This window comes from Hydra vulgaris, chromosome 09 (genome assembly GCF_038396675.1).
Source record: "Hydra vulgaris chromosome 09, alternate assembly HydraT2T_AEP".
In the NCBI taxonomy this organism is placed as follows: Eukaryota; Metazoa; Cnidaria; class Hydrozoa; order Anthoathecata; family Hydridae; genus Hydra; species Hydra vulgaris.
The window spans coordinates 43,185,259-43,212,939 of NC_088928.1; the positions used below are offsets into that span (position 1 = coordinate 43,185,259).

At 27.5% G+C, this 27,681-nt stretch overlaps 1 protein-coding gene across 2 annotated transcripts; it reads right to left on the minus strand.

Moving 5' to 3' along the window:
- Positions 1-26,317, minus strand: LOC100198164 (nuclear exosome regulator NRDE2). 2 transcript variants are annotated; one of them, XM_065805808.1, is made up of 7 exons: positions 26,233-26,317; positions 18,276-19,392; positions 16,422-16,551; positions 15,199-16,038; positions 10,684-11,326; positions 10,396-10,590; positions 1-1,351 (listed from the first exon to the last, which is right to left on the minus strand). In XM_065805808.1, exons 2-7 carry the CDS (start codon positions 18,835-18,837, stop codon positions 1,229-1,231), a joined length of 2,493 nt encoding a protein of 830 aa, XP_065661880.1. In that variant the 5' UTR covers positions 18,838-19,392; positions 26,233-26,317; the 3' UTR covers positions 1-1,228. The 2 variants fall into 2 exon arrangements, with proteins under 2 accessions (XP_065661880.1, XP_065661879.1); XM_065805807.1 differs by having other exon boundaries at positions 10,672-11,326.
- Between the last annotated feature and the right edge of the window lie 1,364 nt (positions 26,318-27,681).

Sequence of the window (27,681 nt, forward strand, 5' to 3'; positions counted from 1 at the left end):
TATGCTTTAATTTATTTTTTAGTATGATTAAATTTACAAAATTACTAACTTTAGTTACTTTTCTATACCAATGTTTCGTGTTCTAAATCTTTTTGTCCATTCAAATATTTCCATTCTCGAATAACTAAGACGTTATTTTTAAATATATTTCCTAAACCTACTTCTGTTTCGCCGACAAATTTAAAACGGCCGAACACACCGATTTTACAATATAAGCGGTAGCGTATCGACATTTGAGGAAGAACGTAAGCTATAACATTATCAACATTAAGTGTCTTTGTTGGAGATGTTCCAGATTTAAAATATAATTGACGTTCATGTTTTTTAAAAGGCATCATTGTCATTTTTACCATCCAAAAAAGCATTTTTTCAGTTGACATAGGACACCAAATTTTTTTGATACCAGCTTTTACTTGCCACCTTCGTTTATCATATATAATTACAACTTCAATTCGCGTTTTCGATAAATGTTCTTTAATGTCGGAATAAGAAACCATCTTTATTTTTTTTCACTACGTCGAAGTTTCGTTTTTTCAGTAGCGAAAAATTTATGTCCACCGGGTTAATTAATATTTTAAGCATATTGATGTTATATAAATAAAATAAGTATATATAAAGATTTATAACTCAATTCCTAGCTGTTCGAATCCACAGTGCAAAATTCTATTTATAGCGTTCGTTTTCTTTCTACTCAGCATGAGCGTGCAGTAGCAGCGAAAGTCATAGCATTAAGACACCGTATTTTGTCACGTGTAACTTATTTATTTTTGTGACATCGTGGTAACTCAAACCTTTATTATAAAATTTACAGCAATCTTATTGAAAAAAATAATTTTTAGTTAAAAACTTATTTTTTTTATAAGTTATTATAATATATTTGTAATTTTTATTTCACTCGTGATAATTACAAGTATTTTATCATTTCAATACTTAATTTTTTTCTTTAAACAAGATTTTAAGCTTTGAATTTTTATGTATCTTTTTTTCAAACTTTTCATATTTTAAAGTTTGTTTTGTTGAATATCCTACCTCACTTTTTTCAAACGTATCATTTTTATTATTTTTATAAATTTCGTCTTTATTATTTTTAAAGATTTTGTTATTATCAAACACGACAAAAATAACTTGCAAAAATTTTTTGTATCACTCGATTTTTCTTGATATATTTAAAATATATCAAATTTATGAAAAACAAAAGCAATCATTTTGCAGATCTCGAATCTTATACTTAATCTTCTAGCAGAACATCAAGCTCCTCCATTATGACTTTAACACGTATTTCTTTCTCAGTCATCAGCTCTAACAGTTGATTAAATTCATCCAGTCTTTCACAAGCAAATAAGTATAACATCTAAACAATACTAATTGCGTAAAATAAGCAAAAAAACAAATTAAAAAAAAACTCTTATCAATAATTTTTAGATATTGCTATTAATAGCTTAGGGGTCGTCCATAAATTAAGTCACACAATAGAGGAGGAAGGGGGAAGGGTTAGCGATGTTTTTAATGATTTGTTACAGGAGGGAAGGGAGTATTTATTTAGGGGAGGGTTCCAAAACTCTCATTAACTGCGTGACGTAATTTATGGACGACCCCTTAGATCATAAAATGCATACAATACATATACATATATTCAATTTTTTAAATGCTTTTATATTATGTTTTATATTATATAGTATTTAAATTTTTTATTTTAAATAATTTAATTATTAAAAAAAAAGAAGATAAAAAACAGAAAATGATTCGCACTTTTTTTCCTCTTCTTTTTAAAATAACTCTTTTATTGTGTCTAAAAAATTTGTTGATATTTTAGTTAGTCGGTAAAACGCGAACTTTTTTGCGAAACATGGTCCTATTGGTTGTTAATGATGTAATATTTTTTATTACCGCTTGCTATATTATTATTTTGCTATATATTTTATGGACTTCAAGCAGAAACGTAAAATATCAAAATCCATTATATTTAATTTAAATGAAAAAACTGACGAGCAAACGTTTTTTTAAAGGTCATAACTGTAGTGGTCATTAAAATATCTGGTAATTTGTATATAAATTATACTTGATAACGAGGGTATCTATACTATCTTGAAATATTGTATAAAAATTAATTCAAAAAATAAAGAGTTACATCCAGTGCTGGATTAACCAATAGGCCTGACTAGGCCAATTGTTTTTAAAAATTATTTTTTATTTTGAACGTTTTAATATAATATTTTATTGTGAATTAATTAATAGTACAAATAATGCGATGTAAACATTAAAATTTATCATTATTCTACTTTATTTATAAAAATACACAAGAGTGGAAAAAAATACGCAAGAGAGAAAAAAAATACACAAGAGGTCCACAAGAGTATCAAAATCATTCTGGACCATTTGAGTGTTTTTGTAGATTTTACAATACAGAATCCAAGACAAGGTATTGCTCAAAGAGCACATTTCATGGGAAAAAAGCAAATGGCGAAAGGTTTTTGCGAGAATAACTTATTTATTACCAAACAACTGGTTGTGTGTACTGTTTCCGTTGTAAACTTTTTGTGTCTAAAGCAAAATCAAACAAACTCACTAGCGATGGATTTAATGATTGGAAGAATTTTTTTCAAATACATCAACATGAAAATGGATCTCTTCACAGAGAATGCGTGTTGACATATATTCAAAGAAAATAAAGTTCCGTTGCGCGTGACACAACTTAATTCCAAACGGAGCAAAACTATTGGAAGTATTGAAATATCTTATACCAGTCATTATAACGTTATCAGAATGTGGTGCATTATTGCATTGGTTTATATATATTAAAAACAACTATCTGAGCGTTTTTTCAACCTTCGTTTATTTCGTTCTCTTCGTTTATTTTGTTGTCTTTGTTTATTTCTTTTTCTTCGCTCATTTCATTATCTTCGTTTACTTCGTTCTCTTCGTTTACTTTGTTCTCTTTACTTCTTTATTATTTGCACCATTTTTTGCCGTGTCACATGCTAACATTCGGACAGTACGGTTTTTATCACCATAGATTACGGCTCCTCCAAATTTTTCAATAGCATCCATTCCAAAAATCAAATCAAACCCGGTTTGTCTTTTACAATTAACGAATTAACCATCCGATATACTCCATCAATTTCCAGTTTGATTACCACTTCACCTAGTATTTGTACAGTACCTCCCAAAGTTGTGATTAATTTTTGACTTTTTGAAACAAGTCCACGTGTAGATTCAGCATGAACCACTGTAATTGAGCATCCAAAGTCAATTAATGCTGTTCGGAACATACCGTTTATTTTAACTTTTAATGATGGCAACGCCGTTTCCGGGAGAATACTGGATGATATTATTTCCAAACTCTCCCTTTTGCTTTTAAGCCTTGCAACCGTTTGATGCAGTCTTTGGCTCGATGATTGTGTGAACAGTTCTTAGCTCCATCGTTGAGGCCAGTAATAAATTGGTGGCGCATCCTGTCATCTCTATCCGTAAATTTGAATCCTTCAGCAGCTCTTGCAATCCGTCGTGAAAATTCCGGCACACTCTTGTTACTTGCTTTTTGAATTGTTGCAAATTCAAAGCGTAGTATTAAAGATGACTTCGGTGTAAAAAGTTTCATATTATTTTCCTCGATTTCTTCGTAAGTCACTGAATCGTTTTCTGGGTATGCCGGCAAGCATAGATCTTCTAATGCAGAATAAATCTGTAGTGGCAAACATGTTAATGTTATCGTTTTTCTCTTCGCTTCGTCAATGTCCATTGCTGCAATATATGTTCGCAGTTGACGGATGCACCGTTGATGATTGCCATCAAATACTGGTGGCATAATGGCCGAAATTGCTTGTTACATTCTTATATATATATTAAAAAAACAACTACCTGAGCGTTTTTCAACCTCTGTTCTATTACATAAAATCGTATATAAATACAAAGTTACAATTCCGATGACAATTATAAAACTACAATAGTCATTAAAATAATAACCATAAATGAATGCGTGACTTTCATCACTGGCTCAGTTTGACCCATTTTTGAAAAATCACATCGCAACAAATGCGGATAAAGGTAAAGGAAATCCATCTTGCGTCAATGTCGTAAATATGTTGGGAGTATACAGAGAGACGCAAGCGATAATATCTAATGCGAATGATACAACGCGAATTTGCCTAAAAAGAACTTCATGCCCCGAGATTTTTCGTATCAGCGGGTCTATAGTAATTACTGATAGGTTTAAAAGAGAGATTTATCAGCGAAGCAAAGTTTCCGACAAATACGTCAGCGAAGCAAAGTTTACCTCAAATAACAGCTACGTCAACTTAATACGAAACTTTGGTTCATGACAATCTTGCATCTGTTTTTCCAAACGTCGAAATTTCTCTTCACATTTTTTTAACACTCGCTCGTTTTCAAAAATAAAACAAACTAAAAATGAGCAAAGAAGTACCATGCGTCAGGAAAAGTTAGACATGATAAGCTTGATATCTATTGAATCAGATATTTTTCGCGAGATCGATTTTGATGATATAATAAACGATTTTATTGATAAAAGATATAGGAAAAAATATATTTAAGGGCATCTTATATAACAATGCCGAAATCGTCAATTGTGATATCGTTTATAAGTTGCTTTTGCAAATGTCCTAATTATAAGCGTGAAAAAAAAACAAAAAAAAAACAGTATGTTTAAAAAAATAATAAATACCAGATTTATCACATAATTTTTTATGAAGATACTGAAGAAAAGGCTTATGTGCATTGGTAAATATTTACATTAAGAAAAAGTTTAGGGCCCCCGCTTTCCTTAATCCGACAGTGATTATATCCTTAATAGAAATTTTTATTTAATTATATATCAAATTCTTTAAAGATATCTTTTAAAACCGACTACCGATATTTTATATTTTTAATCTTAATATGCTATACCATATATGATTACCGTATACGCAAACATTGCATTGCTCACTTTCTCTGAAAACAGTGCATTCCGTTATTAATTTTTTTCTTTATAAAGTTTCTATTAATAACTCCATAAAAAGTTAATAGGAATAAAATTAATAAACCCATCCCCGTTTTTTTATTGAAGTTTGCAATTTTGCAATAAGAAGTTATGAAGTATTGAACATTAATCGTTAACTCCAAACAAAGACTTTAAAGATTTTTATTTTCTACTACTACTACTACTACTACTACTACTACTACTACTACTACTACTACTACTACTACTACTACTACTACTACTACTACTACTACTACTACTACTACTACTACTACTACTAAATTATTTACTTAAGAGGTGTTACTAAAACTGTTATAACTTTTAAAATATTACAGATAATTTTGTTCTGTAAAAAGCACCAATAAAAATGTAACGCATTTAAAGTTACATCATTGCTTCAAAATGAAAACAAAAATTCACACAAAAAAACAAATTTAGTGCTAAACATGCCAAGCTTGAAAATATATTTGATAACATAGCTAAAGGTACAGAAAATAATTTTTTGATTTTCACATCATAAAAGCTTGAAGTTTTAATAACTTGAGTCACTCATCAAAAATTTTATGTTTTAAATAGTAAAACTAAATATATAAAGACCTTTAAAAGTAACTTTTTAGAATAAAATCAACAGAGTAACATAAGAATATAACAGAACAGACATTCATTGATAAATGTTCTGAATTTCAACTATCAAGCAGGTAGCTATGTTATCAAATCTCAGTTGGCCCAAGAAAAAACCAAAAAGTGATCCCAAATCACTAGCAATATTTTAATAACAATAATTTTTATTCTGTTTAATATAAACAATGATTAATATAAACATTTATTTAACAAGGAATTGTTTATAACTTTTTATTTGAAAATAAGAATTTATAAAAAAATATATACCATGTAGTAAGTGACGGGAGTTGATATTTGACTGGGGCCGGGTTTGATAAAATATAGCCAGGGCTGGAGCCGGGTGTGTGATCGGGGCTGCATAAACATTTATACATTCTAAATTATATATTTTTAATTCAAAATTCATGTTATACTTTGTATATATATATGTATATATAAACATCATTATGATCAACATGATCATCCTCATCATCATAATCTGATCATCATCTGATCATCTTCTCTTTCGGCAAATAACATACCATATAAATACTAAAGTTTATATAAAAATGAAAGGATATTGTATGTTAGCATCTAAATAAATAGCAAACATATATGTTTATATCCACAACATTTATGCATAAAGTGCATCTTAGAAGCTTTTATTTCTTCAGGACTAAAAGTTAGGAAGCTTTTATTCCAACTCTTCAATTTTAAGTCAAGCCTCATTCTACTCCACATTTTTCAGCATCTTGAGCAGTTGCTTTATTAAGCATTAACCATTTTTTTCATCCTTTTTACAAAAACATCACTCTTAAAAACATATGTCCTTCTATTATTCCAAGAACCCAATGTAAAAAGGTCCTGTCTGATGTTGAGCTCTTAAATTGACCTCTTCCTGCCAGTTAAACAGGTTAAACCATTGTTAAACATCCAAATCACTCTGGCTTCCAATGCTTAAGATAATTCTCAATTAAACACTTCTAGAGTTTGTGCTTCAGACAAGCTTTCCATAATAGTCTTAAAAAAGTGTTCTCCAGAACTCTCTTCAATTTTTGCTAAATTTTTAACACTAATTTTTAAACATTTTGACCTTTCTAACTATCCTATAATTAGTCTTTACTCTGTTATTAGTTTCTTTGTATAAAGGTTTTGAGATTATTAAATTTTTTCTTTCTAACTGCCAGGGATGTGAAGTCCCAAACAGACTCCGGCTTTATATCTCTACTTTTTCCAAGTCTGTTGTGCCCAGAAGCTCTAAACATGTTTGTTGGCTTATTATCTGCTATAATAAAAAAATTCATGAGGTTTAATGACTTGAAACTTATTGTTTGTAACCCCGGAGACCTGGAGTCCCGGAGTCCTTGCTGCCATTATACCTAAGGACTCCGGGCTCAAAAAACGATTGTTCCTCTAACATAAAAGTCTTAATTTTTTTCCTATTAGTAGTCCATAAACTTATTTATACTTTTAGAGCTCCTGGATACCAAAAACTAGGATAAAGTAATCTTTTTGTGACTTTCAAATCCGGAGTCCTTTTTGGGACTCCGCATCACTGCTAACTGCAGTATTAAAGTTATTCTTAAAAGGCCTACACTCTTCTTTATTTCAAGTAACTTTAAGGGTACGACAAGTTGTATCTTTGCTTCTGGATTGTTTCTTATCTACAATATCAATCTTCAAGAAAATTTTACATCTAAAAATTTGCTGATGACAAAAAATCTTAATTTTTTGATTGCTTAGAAAAAGCAGCTGATTTTTAATCTGGTCTCTCTTCTATAACAGCCTAAGACTCGCAGTAGCTTATGAATTTATATTCTGGACTTAAAATCTACAACTTTTGTTAGACAACAAAACACATTTATTTACTGCAAAAAAATATTGCAATAATGTTGGCATTCCTATATTGATAAATAACAACCCTTTTTCTCTTAGAGAAAGCCTAAAAGCACATTGCAAATGTAATTAGACCTGCTTTATCTGCCCAGCTTGAGCCACTCTCCCATTGTTGTGAGGTTGTATTTCTTTCTTTTTTCTACAAATACCATCATGGTCAATACTCAAACGAGTTATCATTCTATTACAATAAACCTTGCTTGGCTTCTTATTCAATAAGTTGCATCCTTTTATTGTATCTGTCCCTTCATGCTGTAAAAACTTTTATTAATCCAGTCTTTTTCCTTGAAATGAGGTGACTTTGGCCTGGTAGAAGACTTTAGCTATTTTATAAAAAATAGTTTTAACTTTTAAAAACTACTTTGCTTTTCTGCAACTTCTTCCACAAAAGTAAAGTTATTCTGTCTATTTATTACTTAGATTGATTGAAGTTTGCAGAACAAGTTATATAATTTTGTTTTGTTTCTACAAAATTTGTTAAATTTATATGCTACAATAATGTGAGTTAGTTGGAACTGCTGTTAATATTTGAATGGGTTGTGATGATATAACTAATAGTAAATTTATAAAGTATGAGTATTGTATAATGGTTGCCAAATTTATACCAATTCTAATTTAAAATAACTTTATGTAAAATGTAAAAAAAAATGTAATTATTTAATTTTCAATGTTATTTTTTTCAGAAAATGTTGTCTATAGATATAATATTATTGATTTAATTTTCAATTTTTGTTTTTAGGATAAAATACTAATAAAAAATCATATTTATATAAAAGTAAACATGCCAAGAACATATAAACGTGTTGCTGAGAGTCGTGGTTATATTCCAGTAGGCACTGTTATTATTAATAACTTTTTTGATAATATCACTCCTGAACTGGCAGGAGTTCCGCATCAAACATTTGGAAAACAATGAAACTAATTTAACCAATGACTCTGGTAATAAACTAGTAATAACAAAGCGAGAATCAAAATATTCTGACAGGATAATTAATTCAACAAAATCTGCTACATCTTTGATGTATTGTGGTAATGCAGAAGGGAACTAATAGACCAGAATACTTTCTCCATATATTATATACAAAGCATATTCGATGTGGACAATTTGGACAGAAAATAGACCAAAAGGAGCATGTTATAACCACTCAAAGAGTGGATGGTTTGACTCCAATTGTTTTACAGATTTTTGAATCTTTATTATTACCTGAACTAAAAATAACTTCTGGAAAACATGTTCTAATAGGAGACAATATGTCTTCACATAAATACATATGTGCTGTTTATGTGTGAAGAAAACAACATCAAGTTTATTGCACTTCCTCCTAACTCCAAGTATTTAATGCAGCCATTTGATGTTGCATATTTTTAAACAATGAAGCTCAGTTGAGAAAAATATTAACAACTTGGAAGAAAAGTGGCAAAGGTCATAAAGTTCCTTCCCTTCGGAAAGATCAGTTTCCAGGTTTGCTTAAATAATTCATGAAAAAAATTGAAGAACCTGGTTGTGATAGTATGATGGCAGGCTTCAGAAAAACTGAATTATACCCACTTGATTAAAAACAGGTGCTAGATAGACTTCCTAAAAGAACATTTAAAAATGAAGATGTCACTGTGGAAATAGGTTCTCTTGTCAGTGATTCTTTCGTACAACATTTACTAGAGGTGATGATCATATACCCCCTAATAAAAAGCAACATATTGTCTTTGTTGTCCCAGGAAAAAGTGTCATTATCAATGTAGTTAATATGCAAACAGCTATAAATACAAATAAAACAAAGAAGAAAATGACTATTGTAAACAAAAACAAGTTATTCACTTTTGAACAGCAAATAATTACAGATAATCTATTGACAAACTCTAGCACGGATAGTTTGATTATTGATGCATAGATTTTTTGTGTTTTAAATATTAATAAGATTTCTTTGTGATTTATATCTTAAATATCACTTAACAGAGTTATTAAGCTATAATTATATTAATAAAACCAAAAATAGCAACGCCGCATGTTATGAGTTTCAAGGCCAATGCCTATGCAAACATTTTTAAGATCAAAGACTTAAATTTTTGCCCTAAGTTGATAAAGTAAATACTTAAAATAAAGAATTAATAATTATATAATTAATTATGCAAAATAACGAATGAAAACTCTTTAATTTTAAGTATTTTTTTAATTTGGTTGGGTTTTTTTAATTGGGTTGGCCTAGGCCCTAGGCCAACCCAATCAAGGTCACGGCCAAAAATTTCAAGGCCAAGACCAAAAGTTTTAAGGTCAAGGCCTTAATATTTGGCCTTAAGGTAAGGCCAAGGCCAAAGACTTACAACTCTGTCACTTAATATCTGTGTATCTGTGAATATGTAAAATATGAAACGATTAATCAATAATTATAATTTGCTTTTAGGTTTCTAAAGTCACCACTACTATAGAGGTGACTTTGACTCACCATTAAAATTAAAATAAAATGGTCAAGGATATAATTCTTTTACTTTTTATTTTAATTATTTATTTCCGAACCACTAATAAGTAGCTGTTCGCGTATTGGCTACTAAAGCGTTTCAAATTTTTAAAGTTAATATTATCAAGTTAATAATATATACATTATAAAACTTTTTTCATAACTTTGAAAAGGTAGATAATATGTTTAGTTTATATATATATATATATATATATATATATATATATATATATATATATATATATATATATATATATATATATATATATATATATATATATATATATATATATCAATAAAAAATTTTTTTTATTGATATCTTTAAAACATCAGTCATATCTTTAAAACAATTTTTGCAAAAAACGTTTTTTAAAATTACAAAGCCTCAACATTAAAACTTGTTTAGGGTCATATTTCTTCTACGTCCAAATTATGTATATATTTCATAATTATAAAAATAATAATGCATACCTTGACACAAGGACAAAGTCGTAAGGACAAATAAAAAACGTCATTGGCTTGTTTCAGAGTTCCATACTGCAACTGGAATTGGATAAAACGAATCCAAATATCTGCACAATGCATTATAGTTTCTTCCTGAACCATTCTCCCATACAAAGATCTGATACGATTTTGTATTCCACAACTTGGATCAAGAAATTCAACCTTATTAAAATACAAATAAAATACAAATAAAAATAAAAAGATAAATAAAAAGTTAATAAAATATAATGGAAATCAAAATACCTGATTACTCACCTCGCTGTGATTCTTGTAGTTGATAAAAGCAAGTCTAGATTCTTCATATTTTACAGCATTCATCCATACATTGATATCATGTGGGTTTTCCTTAATGATCTTTTCATAACATCTGCGAGCATGTAGACTGTTAAATCCATGACGATATGCTGATATAAATAAATCATTAAAGATAGGATGATTACCATACAACTGCATACAATCTGAAATCATATTTTTGTATTCAGAAAAATGGCGATGTGTCGATTGACAAAAATTGTTAAACAAGACCAAAATATACATAAATACATCAGGTAATTGCTTAACCATATCAGGAGGAAAAATAATAAATTCACCAAAACGTTTTTGTAAAATGTTTGGTCCATTATACATATATTCAAATAAGATGAAACAACACAAAAAATCTTGAATCATAGAGAACGAAGTGCTCACCAACTGAGAATGACTAACTTCAATAATAATATCATTTAACTTTTCCTTTAATAGAGAATATATTTTCAGCAGCATCACACAACTGACTTCAGAATTTTCTGTTAATTGCTGATTTGGTTCAACAAAGGCCACAAATAGCTTTTGTATATCTTGTTTTTTATGTTGCAATTCTTCATGTTTATTAATGTCCACAAGAAGTTCAGCAAGATTTCTAAATATATTTACAAGGTAATGTTACAAATGGTTATAAATAATTTGACAAATGAAAAAGTAATGCTGAGTAAATACAGACCTAAAAATCTTTAACATTTTGATCAAAATTCTGTAGTATTTTAAAATTTTTATATTTCATATAAGTTGCTACAAGTTTATGCTTAAAAGTTGGCTAAAAACGCTAAAAGATTTTAGCGTTTTTTGGCAACTTTTAGAACATAGTAGAAAACAGCTTGTGCTGTTTTCTACTATGTTCTAAATTAAATGCCATAGAACTTTATATGGATTATTCAGTGAACAAGCAACAGAAACCAGAAAAAAACAAATGTTAAAAGAAAATTTTATTTGAAACTTTCTAACTTAAAAAAAATGAAGAAGACGGAAAGAGTGTAACAAATTGTTGAAGCGCGGGAAAAAACTAGAGTAACTAAAGTTTTTAAAGTTAAATTACAAACTTTATTTCCTCTATAAAAATAAATATTAGAGATGTTAGCTCCTTTGAGCTGTAACCATGATAGTATTTGTAGAAAAGAGAAAGAGATATAACGTTACAACGATGGGTTAGAATCTCAGGCTTGGCAGATAAAACAGGTCCAACTACAATTACAACGCATTTTTGGACCTTGTCTAAAAGATAAAGAGCATTATTAGAAGAACCAGCCGAAATATGATAACAGTATTCCATACAGGGAATGTATGGAATACTCTTATCACTATAAAAAGTGTGTGGTGGCCCCAGAGGCCGTGCAGGATTCCCACATTGGCTTTTCACTTTTTTATTTAAATATGGGCCTTTTAGCACTTTTTAATCCAAGTATGGGTCTTTTTTTACTTTTTTTTGACATTCTGAAAAAAATCTATTCATTTTTAAAATAAAAAACAACTAAATAGCGTTTTCGGAAAAATACCTTTTAATTAAGTAACTGCTAAAAAAAACTACAATCTAAAAACTTTTTATATATTAGGTATGAGCGCTGTGGTGTGTTTATGCTTTGCAAAAATGCTAGTTAAAATGTAGAATTAAACAAAAGCGTAAACGATCTATAAAAACAATTTCTCACTTTTTACGAAAATTTTTTTTTTTAATTTATAATTTAATAAAATTCATATTATAATAAAATAAACAACATTACATAATAAAACTAAAATCTTCGATATTTTGCTTTAATGGCTATTCTTCAAACAATAAAATAAAAAATAAATAAAATAAAAATCGTATTTGGTTACGATAACTTGGTGGCAAAGTTGTATTTTAAGGAAATCAAAACAAAAGCGTGGTTGCTGCAGCGCAGTGTTACCATTCTTAGTTTTGAAGTATTACAAACCTCAACTTGTTAGTTTGTATAATAAACTTCAACTTATTGGTGTGTGTTGACATTTTATTTGAATATAGTTAGTTTTTAGGTGATATTTTAAGTATGTGTGTGTGTGTGTATATATATATATATATATATATATATATATATATATATATATATATATATATATATATATATATATATATACACATACATACATACTTAAATTGGCGCGAAAGCAAATGTTATGTAACATTTAATAGTGTAATAAACAATAGTGGTTTCTTTAGGCATTAAACAAACTATTACGTTAAAGTTTTTATAAAATAAATTTAAAAGGGGTTTTAAAAGCTAAAATATTTGTTTGAAATTTATAAAAACCATCAGACAAAAAATAAAACAAATACTGAAATATAAATTTAAATTAATAATTAATTGCAATGTTTTAATATAAATGATAAAAACTGGGCTGTTTAATTCAAAAAAATTTAATGCTTAGGTGTTTTTTTTGCACCTTTTTTCTTTTAAATAATTAAATTTTGAAAGAAAAACAAAATAAAGTTTTGGTATATTAAAAAACCATTTTATATAAATTTAAAAAAAATTTTGTGCACATAAGTACAAACTGTGGCGAAGGGGTTAATGCAATTTTTAAACTTATGAATAAATAAAAAAATAAGAAAGGGAGAGTATTATTCTTTTTATTTCTTTTAAACTTAGAGCAATGTATAATATAACTTTAATTGTAAAAAGATGACAAAACTGTTAGAATAAGAATGATGATAATTATATAATTGAGTTTTGGTGTAAAGTAAAATTTATTTTACGGCCTTTTTTATAATAATATTAAAAATTAAATAATACTCCTGGACAAAATTAAAAGATTTTAAAATTTTGCATAGTTGCTCGACCATTCATACCTCGAAAGAATTTAAAAAAGAAAAAATGAAATTTATTCATTATTAATGACGAAACTTCTATATTTTTTTATTAATGAAATTTATTAATTGCTTTAATTGTTGAATTATTAAGGAAATTTATTAATGATTTGTTTTCTCATTAATTTAGTTATGGTCCATTAAAATAATTCATTTAAAAATTATGTTGCTTAAAAATTTTTTAAACAGAATTAATCTAAGTTAACAACGTGTAATTTATTTTAATAATATTTATTTAAATTAATTTTAATAAATAAAAGAATAAAGAATACAGAAAATTGAAACTAAACCAACATACTCAACTCCTTCTTCCTTTATAATTTAAATCTTTAAAATTTGCAACCAAAAAAATCTTTAAAATATCATTTATAGAATGTTCTATACTTATTCTTTTTATTTTCTTGAGCATTCATTTTAATCTTACTTTCATAAAGCTGAAGTCTTTTTCCAGTATTGGAAAAGGTAACAACTAATTAGCCTATTCATAAATAAAAGTTAGCAATATTTTCTGATTGGTTTGCAATGACATCAACAAGTTATTATTTTATGTTGATTAAATGCAAGTGTTAAAAATTATAGTAATTTTCTATAAAATATTTAATGAAAAAGATTTTTATATGATTAAAAGTATTTTTTTTTTTGGTAAGTGTTCGAATAAATGCTCAGACAAAAAAAAATTGAAAAAATACTTGCATGTGTGACGGCGCCCGCAAGCATTAAAACATCCACTAAAAGGAGTCAGTCAAGTTTTAAAACTTTAAAAATACTATTTAGATTACCATAGAAGCCAAAAAATTTTTAACATTCATGGTAGCTTGTTTCTCTATGCAGCTATGCTTCTCAACTTGTTTCTCTGTGCAGTGGCCTAGTTTGCCAAGGTTTGAGTTTCGGAGTTTAGAGGGTTACATCGTAACTATAGTAGCCTCCTCAACTGTAGTGGCCTTCTCGGCCTTGGGGAGGTGAATTAACATTAAAAAAAAAAAGCTGGTAAGTATAAAAGTATTTATATTGCAGTTTGTTTGGATGTATAGTCTACATATATCTTTCAATATTCAAGAGAGTGTTGAATAAACTAAATTTAACTAAAATAGAGTTAGGTCTATACTTTTATAAGTAAAAACTACATATTTTTTAAAACTCTAAGTTTCTTGCAAACTGCAATATACAGTTAAAAATAAGATTCACACACACACACACACACACATACACACACACACACACACACACACACACACACACACACACACACACACACACACACACACACACACATATCTTTATTTTAATTTACACAAACATATCTTTATATCAGTGATATGCCCAGATGTAATTCTATACCATGGAATCAAATTTAAAAAAATAATTAACTTAGTACTTAATTTATCACAACAAGCATAGCCATACAAAGTAGATAAAATCTGTCCTTACTTAAGTTAATATTTTCAGTTTCGTTAGTTCAAAATAAATTTGTCAATCATCAGTTTGTGACTTTTCAAATTTATTAGGACTTTCTGTAACAAACTTCAGTGTTATTTTTTAAGTTAGCTGTGATACAGCTAGTAACTATTTCTTATATAAATTTAAATAATTTTAAAACAAAAACAAGTATGACAACAGTTCATATATATAATTACCTAGTAATGGATGCACAGTGATATATACCATGTTTTTTATCTTTGCCAGTAAGTTGAACAGCTGTGAAAAATATATTATTTGAGTCAACAGTATTCCCTAAATTCCATTCAAATGTTGCATACATTTTCCAAAGCATAACAGAACCACGATTTGAAGGCAACTTCAATAAATTTTTAATAAACTTTAAAATCTCTTTCCAATACTTCTTATCAAGTTCTTTATTTGTATTTTCAAACTCAAAACAAAATAACATTGTTTCAAAATGAAGCCAAATTTGTGAAAGGTCTGTAACATATTTTTCTGAAACAAGTCCCAGACATTGAGAAAAAATTTCTCTAACAAGCAACACAGAACTTTTAACCAATTTTGGCCCATCAAACAATATTGAATCAATGGATACAAAATTAGTAAAAGATTTTGGATGACAAAGACAAGAGCGGGAACACTTTTTTACTAAAAAAAAACTTTGATAACATTCAAGAAAATCAAGCATATAGGTTGGTATAGTAACACCAAGAATAAACAAATAAGTTAGAATAAACTGAAAACTCAATTGGCTAGAATTAACTGTAAATAAAGTAAATGAGACATCTTCAAAAAATATGATTCTTTCTGGATCTTCACATGATTCCAGATCATTTTTAAATGGCAAAACTTCAAGTAAACTTCGTACCTTCTCAAGATGTAACCATACTTTATCTTTTGGTGCAGCTGAATTTTTCAAGTTTTCAAGAGAAATTTCAAAAGATAGTTCCTCCAATGAATCATTAAACTTGATTGGTGCAACGTTATTTTTTTTTTCATCTAAATTCCAATGAACAGCGCCAGATTCACCCAACCTAAAAGTTCAAATGAGTATACATGCAAACATATAGCTGTTTAATAAAATCCACAAAATATGTAAAAGAGAGTATTCTTTCGAAAGAAACTTAATGTAAATAAAAATAAACATAAATTTAATATCACATTTCATTCATATTGCATTCAACTAGTAGTATAAACATATGCTTTTGAAAGGTTACTAAGGCAACTGAAAGCAAAACATTTATTGTTCAACAAAACATATTATACTGCGTAAACATAACAATATACTGCTATGTATATTTCTATTTTTCATTGAATGGCTCTAATGATGTCTATTCAATATGCAAGTTTTTACTTACCCTATAAAATTTCCTGAACAAAATGTAAGAATATAATACAAGGAAATAACTAAATATACCTTGGTAAACCTTTGTTATAAAATTCTTCAAACAACTTTAACTTGTTTATTTCATTACTTATTTCCTTGGGAGGTGCAACATTGTATTCAATTATACATTGCAGCATACAAGTAACTTTTTCACTGTATCCTAAAAGTTTTAATCCATAAAGACTAAACAGGTTAAAACCGTATTAAATGAGAAAGACTCAATATATATATATATATATATATATATATATATATATATATATATATATATATATATATATATATATATATATATATATATATATATACAAACACACACATATATACACATATATAAATATATATATATATATATACATATATACACACACATATTTATACATATATATATTATATATAACATATGCAGACCTGCTGCCGACCTCATTTTTCCTAAATACAAGGGCTTTATATAATATAACATGATTTTCAAATTAAAAAAATATACTTTAGGATGTATCAATATTTATGCAGCCCCGCTCACAAATTCAACACAGGCCCCAGCATTCTTTTAACAAACTCAGCCCCAGTCAAATATCAACCCCGGTCACTTACTAAATGAGTACTCTCTTTTAAGGCAAGGTCCAAAAACACATTTTTAATGTTGTTGGACATGCTATAGCTGCTAAATTAGAACCTCTGTTCGATAATTGTGAGGTTTTATCTTTTTTATTTTCTAAAAATACTAATATGGTCGCTAATTAAGCAAGCTATCATTACTTGTTACATCAACCAAAACTCAATCTCAATTGTTGTCAACTTGTCATTCAACTAAGTCACATCTTTTTAAAAATATTTTTTATTCAAAAATTATTAAAAGCTAGTGTTTTTTTATCATATAGAACACATTAATGGGATGCCAGCATATATTTTTCTATAATTTTGTTTTTTAGGAAACCCTAATATATATATATATATATATATATATATATATATATATATATATATATATATATATATATATATATATATATTTAATCTTTATTCTTGTTGTTTTTTTTAAATTTATTTATACACAGCAATGTGCATATTTAAGTATTTAAGAACTTAATTCTTTAAAGAAAGTAGTGAGTGCCTTTTAGTTTAATTTCTATTTTTTTACCTTTTTAGAGAAAACAGTAAAATTTGAAACATACAAATAAACAGAAAAAAAATACTCTTACTGAAAGTTAAAATTTAAACTATATAGAATATATATATATATATATATATATATATATATATATATATATATATATATATATATATATATATATATATCATATATTATATATACAATATATATATTATATATTATATATACAATATATATATATAATATATATTTGAGTCTTTAACAAGTGTTATAACTTTCAAAATGACTATTTCCACCTTTTGATCGATTCTTACATACTTTTTATTGCTCTTTTAAGGGAAAACTGTTTTAATTTAAATTACTTGCCATATAGATGATTTTTAGTCAAAAAGAGGTTCTGATGGATATTTTCAGCCAACCCCTTAAAAACTAAAAATTTCAGCTAAGTTTGGGGTTTAAAATGTTTATGTATATATGTATGTATGCATGCATGTATGTATACATGTATGTATGTATGTATGTATGTATGTATGTATGTATGTATGTATGTATGTATGTATGTATGTATGTATGTATGTATGTATGTATGTATGTATGTATGCATGCATGTATGTATACATGTATGTATGTATGTATGTATGTATGTATGTATGTATGTATGTATGTATGTATGTATGCATGTATGTATGTATAAATCAATGCATATAAAACATTCTTTAAGACTATTAAAACAACTTTTAAGACTATTAAAACAATTTAAACTTAAATACCTGCCAGCCAGAGGTATGACACAAGCTGTATATATAATGCTACTATACCCTCCAACATATTTTCTTCTGCTTTATGAGACAAAACAGTTCCATTTAAAATTCCAAAAAGCATGCGAAAACAACGATTATATTCTGTAATAACTTTAGATACTTTGTTAGATAACAAATCAGATTGTGTAAATAATAAGTATTCTTTCCATATTAATGTTTTATTTGGAAGCTGAAATATTAAGTCCTTCCACTTTGTATATAGTTTATCAGATGTCCATATTTGTTTTACAATATTCATGTACTTAAGTATCAGCCTAACTGATACAGGGTTATAAGAAAGAGCTTTTTCCAAAATGCTGGCTTTTTTTTCTAAAACAACTTTGCAGGAAGTGCTTAAGGGTTCCTCACAAGAAAATAAGAGATCTTGATAATCAACAAATTCTAACCATACTTTTTCATTTTCAGGTTGTTCCAAAAGCAACTGAGAAAATTTTTTATTTTCTTCTAAATATGCAGCACTAATATAACTTGTTGAACTATTGTCTGTTGTTGATTCATTAAGTGAAATCATTGGAAGAAACTCCTTACTTTCAACATGTTGAGGAAAAACATTTTCAGTTGAAATGCTTACTTGCTTAATTTTATTTTGATTTTTGAAATATCGAATATTAATATCTTTATTATTTTTCTTTCTTTTAAGTTGCTTAAAAAATTTTAAATAACTACTTCCTAAACCAATACACAAAAAAGTTAGTTTTTCATGATAGGAAGGAATATCACATTTGTAAAGTCCATCAAACTCGACATTTTTAAAATCACCTTTAGTGTCTTTTTTATAAGCATCTTTAATAGTTAAAGATGTATTTTCTAACCATGTTATATCTGGTTTGCAAAAATCTTTTTTTTTTCTTTGCCTTTCTTTTTTTCTTTTTTTTTTCTTCTCTTTATTTTTTTTTTTTTTTAACAGCCTTTATATTCTCATTTTCAGTTAAACTACCACTTTCCCAGCTCATGTCTTCATCATCAGTATAAACATTTTCTTCATTTACACAAACATTAAATTTGTTTTCTTTTTTTGATATTTTTAACTCGTTACATGGTGAGGGGACATTTTTATGATCTTCATCTAAAAATATTTATTAAAATATTTTCAAACAAATTAAATTAAATAATAGTTTATCTGACATACTTACTGAGGTAACAAAACTACCATCATATAAACAACTGTCAGACCAAAATCGAAATAAAAATTTGAATTTTTAAAAATTTAAAAATTTTATTTAATTCTTAATAAAATAGTTAATAAAAAAAGGAAAAAACAAATACTCACTTTGAATTCTAACTAAAAACCTTTTATTCAAATTGTAAATAAAGCAATTAAAACAACAATAAAAAACCAAACATTTTATTAAATCTAAATAAAATAATTAAAATAAAATTAGCAAAACTAATGTTTTATTTAAACTCCTAATAAAATGGTATTCGTTGTATAAGTTGTTGCGTAAATTGCTGTGCTCGTTGTATAAGTTGCTGTATAAGTTGGCAAAATTGCCATTTGTCAATTTGACATTTTTGTCAATGAGATAACATACATTTGCACATTAGTTCATCCATTGTCTTCAAAAAAAAAAACAAAAAAAAAACTATCAAACATCATAAATAATGGACAAAGTTGACTAAACTACATTGCTAATACATCATTGATTCTAAAACTAGAATCAATGATACCAGTTTGTACTGAGAACTTTTCCTCTAATTCGACTCTAATCTAATGGCCGTACTCTTCTTTCCATTCCAGTTAAACAGGTTAACCCATTGTTAGATATCCAAATCACTCCAACTTTGGTTGCTTAAGTCATTTATCAATTCAACTCTTCTACGGCCTTCTTCTATGGTCTAGGCAATATTCCTAGTCTTACAAAAGTGTTCTCTAGAACTCTCTTCAACACTCTTTAAACTATTTAACAAGAGCTTGACTGAATCTTATTTTCCTACCAGCTGGAAAATGGCATCTGCGGTCACAATTTTTTTAAAACTCTGGAGAACATTCTATCCCCTCCAATTCTTATTCAAAAAGTCTTCTCTCTATTATTAGCAAGGTCTTTGAGTCTTTGATTAATAAATTTTTAGCACCTCTCTGACAATAAATACAGACTTTGATTTTCTTGTTTCACAGCAGACTTATTAACTGCTGTGACTGAAAGATTCTATTGTGCATTAGATGGAGGCGGCGAAGCAAGACCTATTGGTTTTGACATATCTAAAGCTTTCAATGAAATTTGGCATGCTAGCCTTCTCCACAAGCTTGCTTCATTTGGTGTATCTGGGGAAATTTTTGAGATTATTAAGTCGTTTCTTTCTAAATGCAGTATTGAAATCATCCTCAAAAGTTAACACTCTTCTATATTTCCAGTAACTTCTGGAGTACCTCAAGGTTCTATCCTTGGTCCTGTATTATTTCTTATTTACATTTATGATCTTTCTAATAAACTTACATCTCAAGTCGCTCTATTTGCTCATGACTCAACTTTATACTCCCATCTTGACAAAAAAGCCTTTTCGATCACTAGAACAGATCTTGAATGTCATCTCTCTTCTATAGCAGCTTGAGGCTTGCAGTGGCTTGTGAACTTTACCTTCAGCAAAACTCAGTAATTCACTGCAAACAGCAACGGCAATATTGTCAACATTGCTATATAAATAAATGGCAACCCTTTTACCAAGTCCTCTTCTTTACGTCTTATTTTGATTATTATTTACTACTGATGTTTTGTGGAAACTATATACCCAATCCATTGCAAAGTTAGCAAAGTTGCTCAATTGAGCTATCATCTCTAGTTGCAGTGCTAACTCAATACAACTAGAAATATCATCTCTAGTTGCATTATTTTTTTTTTAAATAGACATTGCTTTTTTCATTTATTCTTTTAAATTTTATTCAAACAATATTTTATATAATTAGTGCACAATATTTTATATAATTAGTAATTATTAAATAAATAATCAAACTTTTCCTCATGCACTGTTCCTTAAATTTTAAGGAAACAGTCGCAAAGTACCGCAAAAGAGCATTTAATGAGGAAGTTCTGCCTTACTTATTGATGCTGCTAATATACTATAGTACGTTGCTAATATAGATAGAAAAAATCTGAAGTTCCAAAATGCCTTTTATGCATATCTAAATGAATAAGTGAATTATTCTTATATATCAACCAATTAAAAACAAAAATATCAATTATGGGACCACTTATCAATCAAAAATATATTATTATTAAAAATATTTTTGTTGACATGGAATGCATTAGATTTGTTGACTTTGCAAAAAGTATAGTGTGATACTCAACAATGAATTATCTTTAAAACACAAATAAATAAAATTGTTAAAAACTGCTACAATATAATGAGCAAAATATCCAAAATAAAACAATTTTTATTGCACAAAGATTTGTGTACAATAGTATGTTCGCTAATATTTTCAGAGCTAGATTATTTAAACTCCTTCTACTTTTGAACAGGTTACTGTTTTGTTTTCATCACACAAATATTGAATAAGTTAAAATTAAGGATTCTGGGATCGAAATGCGGGCAAACAATTAAAAAATGTATAGCAACAGCTATACAAGTTTCTCAGTTTTCAATACAAACTCTCAATAACTTTTTGGATTCTTATTTAGTGTTAGTGAACTTTTAGGAGCTGTTTACTACGAAAGTTTCTTAATCAGTTAGTTTGAATTTGATATTTTAAAGCCTGATTACTTCAAGTTTTTATTTTTATCAGTAGATTTAAGTCTGAAAAATTCGTTAAAAATGGTTTTTATTCTTTTAAAATTTACTTTTTTTTTGTATATTAGTACTTGTACAGAGATTACAACAAAGAATCTTTATATGCACACATAGAAAAAAAAAAGTGAACAAATGCCAATTTGCAAAAAAAATAAAAAAACAGTTGAATTTATTAAAACAAATTTTTAAAATTACAATGATATTCAAGTACAGAAGCATTGTTAAAAGTTCACCAATTATGAAACAACATAAACTAATTAAGATGCTAGTGCCAATAAATAAAGCATAACTCCATCAAATAATCTAAACTTTTGATTGAACTGTTTGTTTTCATTTGAATCTTTTGAGAATAACTTTTGAATGCATAACCTCTTCTTTAGTAAACTTTTTACACACCTAAAAGTAGTGCAATATAAATAGTTGTTTGTTTCTGTAAAAGCAAGTCTTGAATTATAAATCCTTTAAAAGATAAGGGAACTTTGAAAATTAATATACTTCTTAACTCCACACTTCTGAAATATAACCACATTACTAATGCTACACTGATATAAAATTTTATAAATGCTTATGCATTTTTACAAATAACTTTGAAGACTTTATTTCAACCCTCACACTGCTTGAACTGAAATATAAAAGCCGATGATTTGACAGAACAAGAAAATCATTTAAGTAGAAAATTTAGATTCATTAAAGCAATAAAATCATCTTTTTCATGTTTGTATAATAAAGGACTAAATGATACAGAAAATCAACAATAAAACCATGGCTGTTTCCAGTATTAAAATCAACCATGTTGCATTCTGTAGTTAAATCAGAACAAATGTAGAGTTTATAAAATTTTTTGTTATAATGATTACACATATGATTTACATCTATGTTAGTATCATTTTTATTCTATTTCAACAAGAAAATCTGCAAGATGTAAACTTTTTGTTTAAATATATCATTTCAAAAGCTTTCTTTTTCTTTTATCCATTTTTTCAAGTTTGTCATCGAATCTTTAGTTCTTCCTGTTTTTTTTATTATGCTAGCTGGCAAACATTTAAGGTAGAAAGAATCTGATGAATATAAATCCTAATAACATTGTTTATTGCATTTTCATACACATTTTTTTCTTAATTGGTATTAAGTTTCTTTGCATTTTGTTTTGTTTGTTTGCACTTTCGATCCCAGGAAGCTTTGCGAAAAGTAAATGGAGAACAATCTTGAATGTGCTAAAGTCTCAAATGGTATTCTTGATAGGATGGAAGAACCTTTCTACAAAATCTCTTTATTGGATGGCCAAGAAGCCATTTTCTTGTACATTTTTATAATGTATAAGGATGCCATTGTGTTTTGTTTGCTTCACTAGGTTCTTAAGGAGTCAGTTTTGACTATTTAAGCACTTGTTTGTCATAATTTATATTTCAATATTATTTTATTTTAGATATGGGATCTAGATTCAAAAAATTTTGTGACTCATCCAGATTACAAAGTGAAAGAAATTACCGGGTACACTCCTTGAGACAAAACACAACATCTGATCAATTATAAGAACAACATAAAAGGAAAAGAAAAGCAAAAAAAAAAAGGAAGAGACAGAAAGTACATCCACAGATCAACAGCCATATTTTACATCACATCTTTTGGTAAGGCGTAAACAAAGTTATGAAGAGTTTACCAATGGATGAAGTTGGTTGCATTTGTAGAAGTAGGCAAAAGGATTGGTTTGCAAGAAGTTAATAATGATCAACCAAGTAGTACACCTATAGAACAAAAGAATTGTCTCACTTTACTAATTTATAAATTTTATGAACGCGGTGATATGTTCAACCCCTTTCATCAAAGTTGTTACAATCAATAAAGTCACTCAGGAGAAAAGACAAACTTGTCATTTGTTATTCACACTGAAGGAAGCATTTTGAATATTCAAGAATGACAATGCTTGTGTGTCTGGGAAATTTCAAAATTCACTTCCAGCAGACCATTTTATGTTAGGCTCCAAAGAGAAGTTCCAGAAAATATATGCTTGTGTGCTATACATGGGAATTTTCAGGTTATGATCAACTCACTTGCCACTATACTTGTTCAAGCCATACATCCCAAAAATTTTCTTTGCCATCCCATCCCAATCCATCCCGTGAAGAGTGTATATTACTTTTATGTGAACATTGTTGTAATCTTCAATATAAGAAGTTTTCTGAATGTTGGTTGGAACTATTGGAGGATGCAGACTGTGATCCAGGTAAATATATGAACATATCTGTCATAAAAACCAGAGAAAATTCAGGTAGGTGACATACTGCATTCCTTTTTACAAGATCATAATGTTGTTAGTGATGTTAAAATCTTGTATAACCTATCTCATTTTATTTTTTTTTCAGATTATTCCCTACCCCAGTGAAAAGATTGTTGCAGATTCAGTAGAAAATTGGTACTTTTGTCAACCTTTGCAACACGTTTCCAATCTTTAGCAAAAACACTCATGAAAGTATTGTCTCAATTGTTTGTTCAGCTTAGAACCAGAACACTATATGCATGCTTGAGTTTAGCAAAATGATTGGTGGATTTGAAATTGTTGATATTCCTACAGAAGGTAAAAATTGATCAAATGTATTTAATCAAAATTTTTAATACCATTTTCACCTTTTTAATTGTTTAGGTGGTGACCCTAATTCAATGCAGTGCGTTCCAACAAAAATAAATCATCGTCAGGTGGTTTTCAGCTCCCTATCATTTCATCTAATTTATATCTTCTCACTAAAACTGCTCCACTACGTCCATCTTTGGTTGTCAAAGTGGATGATTATAAAGTGGTAAAGCTAATTTCGCTAACAAAAAAAAAAGGTCCAGCTTTATATGTTGGCAATGTGATAACCTTAGTTACTGAATCTCAGAATTCTTTGAGTCAGCATATACCATTTTTATACAAGCATGGATTTCTTCTTCTGTGGAGTTCGCTTACCCTTCAACTGAAGACATTATGGTGTACTCTGCAACCTCCCAAAATAGTTAGATCTATCCACAACTTCCCAAAATGCACACCTTATCAACTATTTTAGTAACTTAAGATAAATGTCTTTGTATAACTTTATGTTGAACATTGTAAAAATACATTTTTGGACAAATATATGTACTCAGTTTTGTTATAAATACATAAAGTCTGAACGCAACGAATGGTTTTGTCTGACCGCAATATATATATTAGGGTGGAGCAGTTTTTAAAATTTTCAAAATTTGATTTGCTTGAATGCAAATCGATGTCTTTTGGTGAAAAAAGAACCTTACTTTTTTTTAATTTAGATGAGTTCTTGAGGTTCCTCTTTAGATTCTAAAGTTATGACAGGTCCTGATATTGTTGAAATTATTTTTCTTCTAAACTTTATTAACCTGGTACTCAAAAGAAGCAGAATAATATGCTGATTTTAAAAATAATATTTGTTTTAATTCAAAACTAAAAAATAAAAAAAAAGAGTTGTTTTTTTTATAAAAAAAAACTCCGTTTTCAACAAAACAAATATTTTTTTTACCATAAACTTTTTTTTAATAAAATTATTATTTATACAACAAGCATTTTTTTCTGCTTTTTTGAGTCCAAGGTTGATATGAATTAGAAAAAAAATGTATATTAGGACCCATCAAGAATTTAGAATCCAAAGAGGAGTTTCAAAATCTCATCAAAATCAAAAAATATATTTTTACTTTCATCTTATAATTACTATACATCAATTCTTGTCTCAGGAATATTGATTTTTAAACTTTTTTTTTTTTGCTATGAAAATCGCTTTACCCTAATGTATATCTTTTGATTTAGCTAAACAAATTTATGCATAATATATGTTTGAATACCAAAAACTTTATATTATTTTAATATTTATGACTGATACTTTAAGAATAACTCCATTTACAATGTTTGGCATTATTAGTTTCAGAGGATTTTAGAATAGTACACATCATTTTTATTTTGCATGGGGTAGCATGTTTGTTAATGAAAAGTGTTAAGATAATTCTTTAAAATCACCAGACTTAGATTTATAACCCATGATATAATAAAAATATTATAATCAACTTTTTTGTAATAAGTTGTACTAAAATATTATATATCTTTATATTATATTATATTAAATTTATAGCTTAAGATAAAAATTTGAATCTTGTAACTTGATGGCTTTTAAAACTAAAAAAATATTTTCTTTTAACAAACCTAAAGTATCAAATTTCTGTGTAAGTAGATGTGCTGCTGAAGGAAACAATAAACCGCTCATATTATTGATCTAAATGATACCATTTACAATTAAAAAATTTTATACTTTTATATAGTAGCTTTTAACTATATTGTTATAATATAATTTATATTTTTTATTATTTTTATTACTATATATTTTTTAATAATTACTATACAATCATTATTAAAGAGGCCAATAATCAAAAAGGCATTTAATGTGATTGTTGTTCTTTTTGGGTTCATGCTAAAAGCAATCTAATCAACAAATTTTCATACAACCTTCTTGTCAAAGTAACTAATTATAATATAGTATATTATAACAATACAATATAGTTATAATATAGTATAGATAAAATACTATAACATATTGAATATTGCATATTGAAGTTAAAATAAACTTATAGTCTTCTATCCTAATATATTATTACTACATAATACATTTATTAATATTTATAATTTATTTTTATTTATATATATTTTTAATTGTACATTAGACTAATAGTCTGTAATGTATAATTACAGACTATTAGTCTACATTAGTAGTACTATTGAATAGTTACTATTATAGTACTAGTGTATGCCCTACCAAATCCACTCTCAAACTTTTTCTCATCGAAAATTTTTTATAAAAGTCATAACTTTTAATGTCATTAAACTATGTATTTTATTAATAATAATGACATAAAAATGCAAAAAGCAGTGGCTGATCTGGAAGTATTAGGCCTTAAATATCACATTTCCAAGCTTATTTATTTTCAAGTTGGCCACTGCTTTTTTCATATATTTTTTTAAATTTTAATCAAATATTATTTTATATAATTAGTATACATTATAATAATCATTATTATAATGTATATAATGATTATATAAGAAATAAAATTATCTTTATGCAAGGACTATTCCTTAAATTATAAGCAATTTTAATAAAAAATATTTTTATTTTACAGAGCACCGCGGAAGAGTATTTAAAGAGGAAGTTCCGCCGCATTACTTCTTATCCATAGCTAAACGTCGCCAATACCATAATATAATAATTATGGTAACGTTTCCATTTTAATGTTGTTAAAACGGCTAAGGGCTAACTGTTTTTTTAATTTCAGACCGATCAGTTCAGACCGTTGTTAGACGTAAAATAAAGTTATAAATAAACAATAAACACAATGAAAGTTATTTTGATTACTTTAAGTAAATAGCAAATAAAATAGTAAGTAAAATACATTAAGTATAACAACATAGAACACTTCTAATAAAAGTGTTATATTGCACTTATGTTTAGGGCCTTCGAGAGCGCCAATGGCGCCAGGGTCAAAGATGGAGAACAGCGCTCCTAATTTAAACCAAGAAATTACAAAGTTTAAAGTTTAATGAACGCAGCAATTATTTATTTTTAATTCAGCACATTGTACTTCTACCTTACTATTAATTCTC

Coding starts and splice junctions, on each gene's coding strand:
- LOC100198164 (XM_065805807.1), bottom strand. CDS start 18,837: ATGATTTCACTTAATGAATCAACAACAGACAATAGTTCAACAAGTTAT. Junction 16,552..18,275: donor GTCATACCTCTGGCTGGCAG/GTATTTAAGTTT, acceptor TAAAACTTTTAG/GATACAGTGAAAAAGTTACT. Junction 11,327..15,198: donor CACTGTGCATCCATTACTAG/GTAATTATATAT, acceptor AAATATATTTAG/AAATCTTGCTGAACTTCTTG.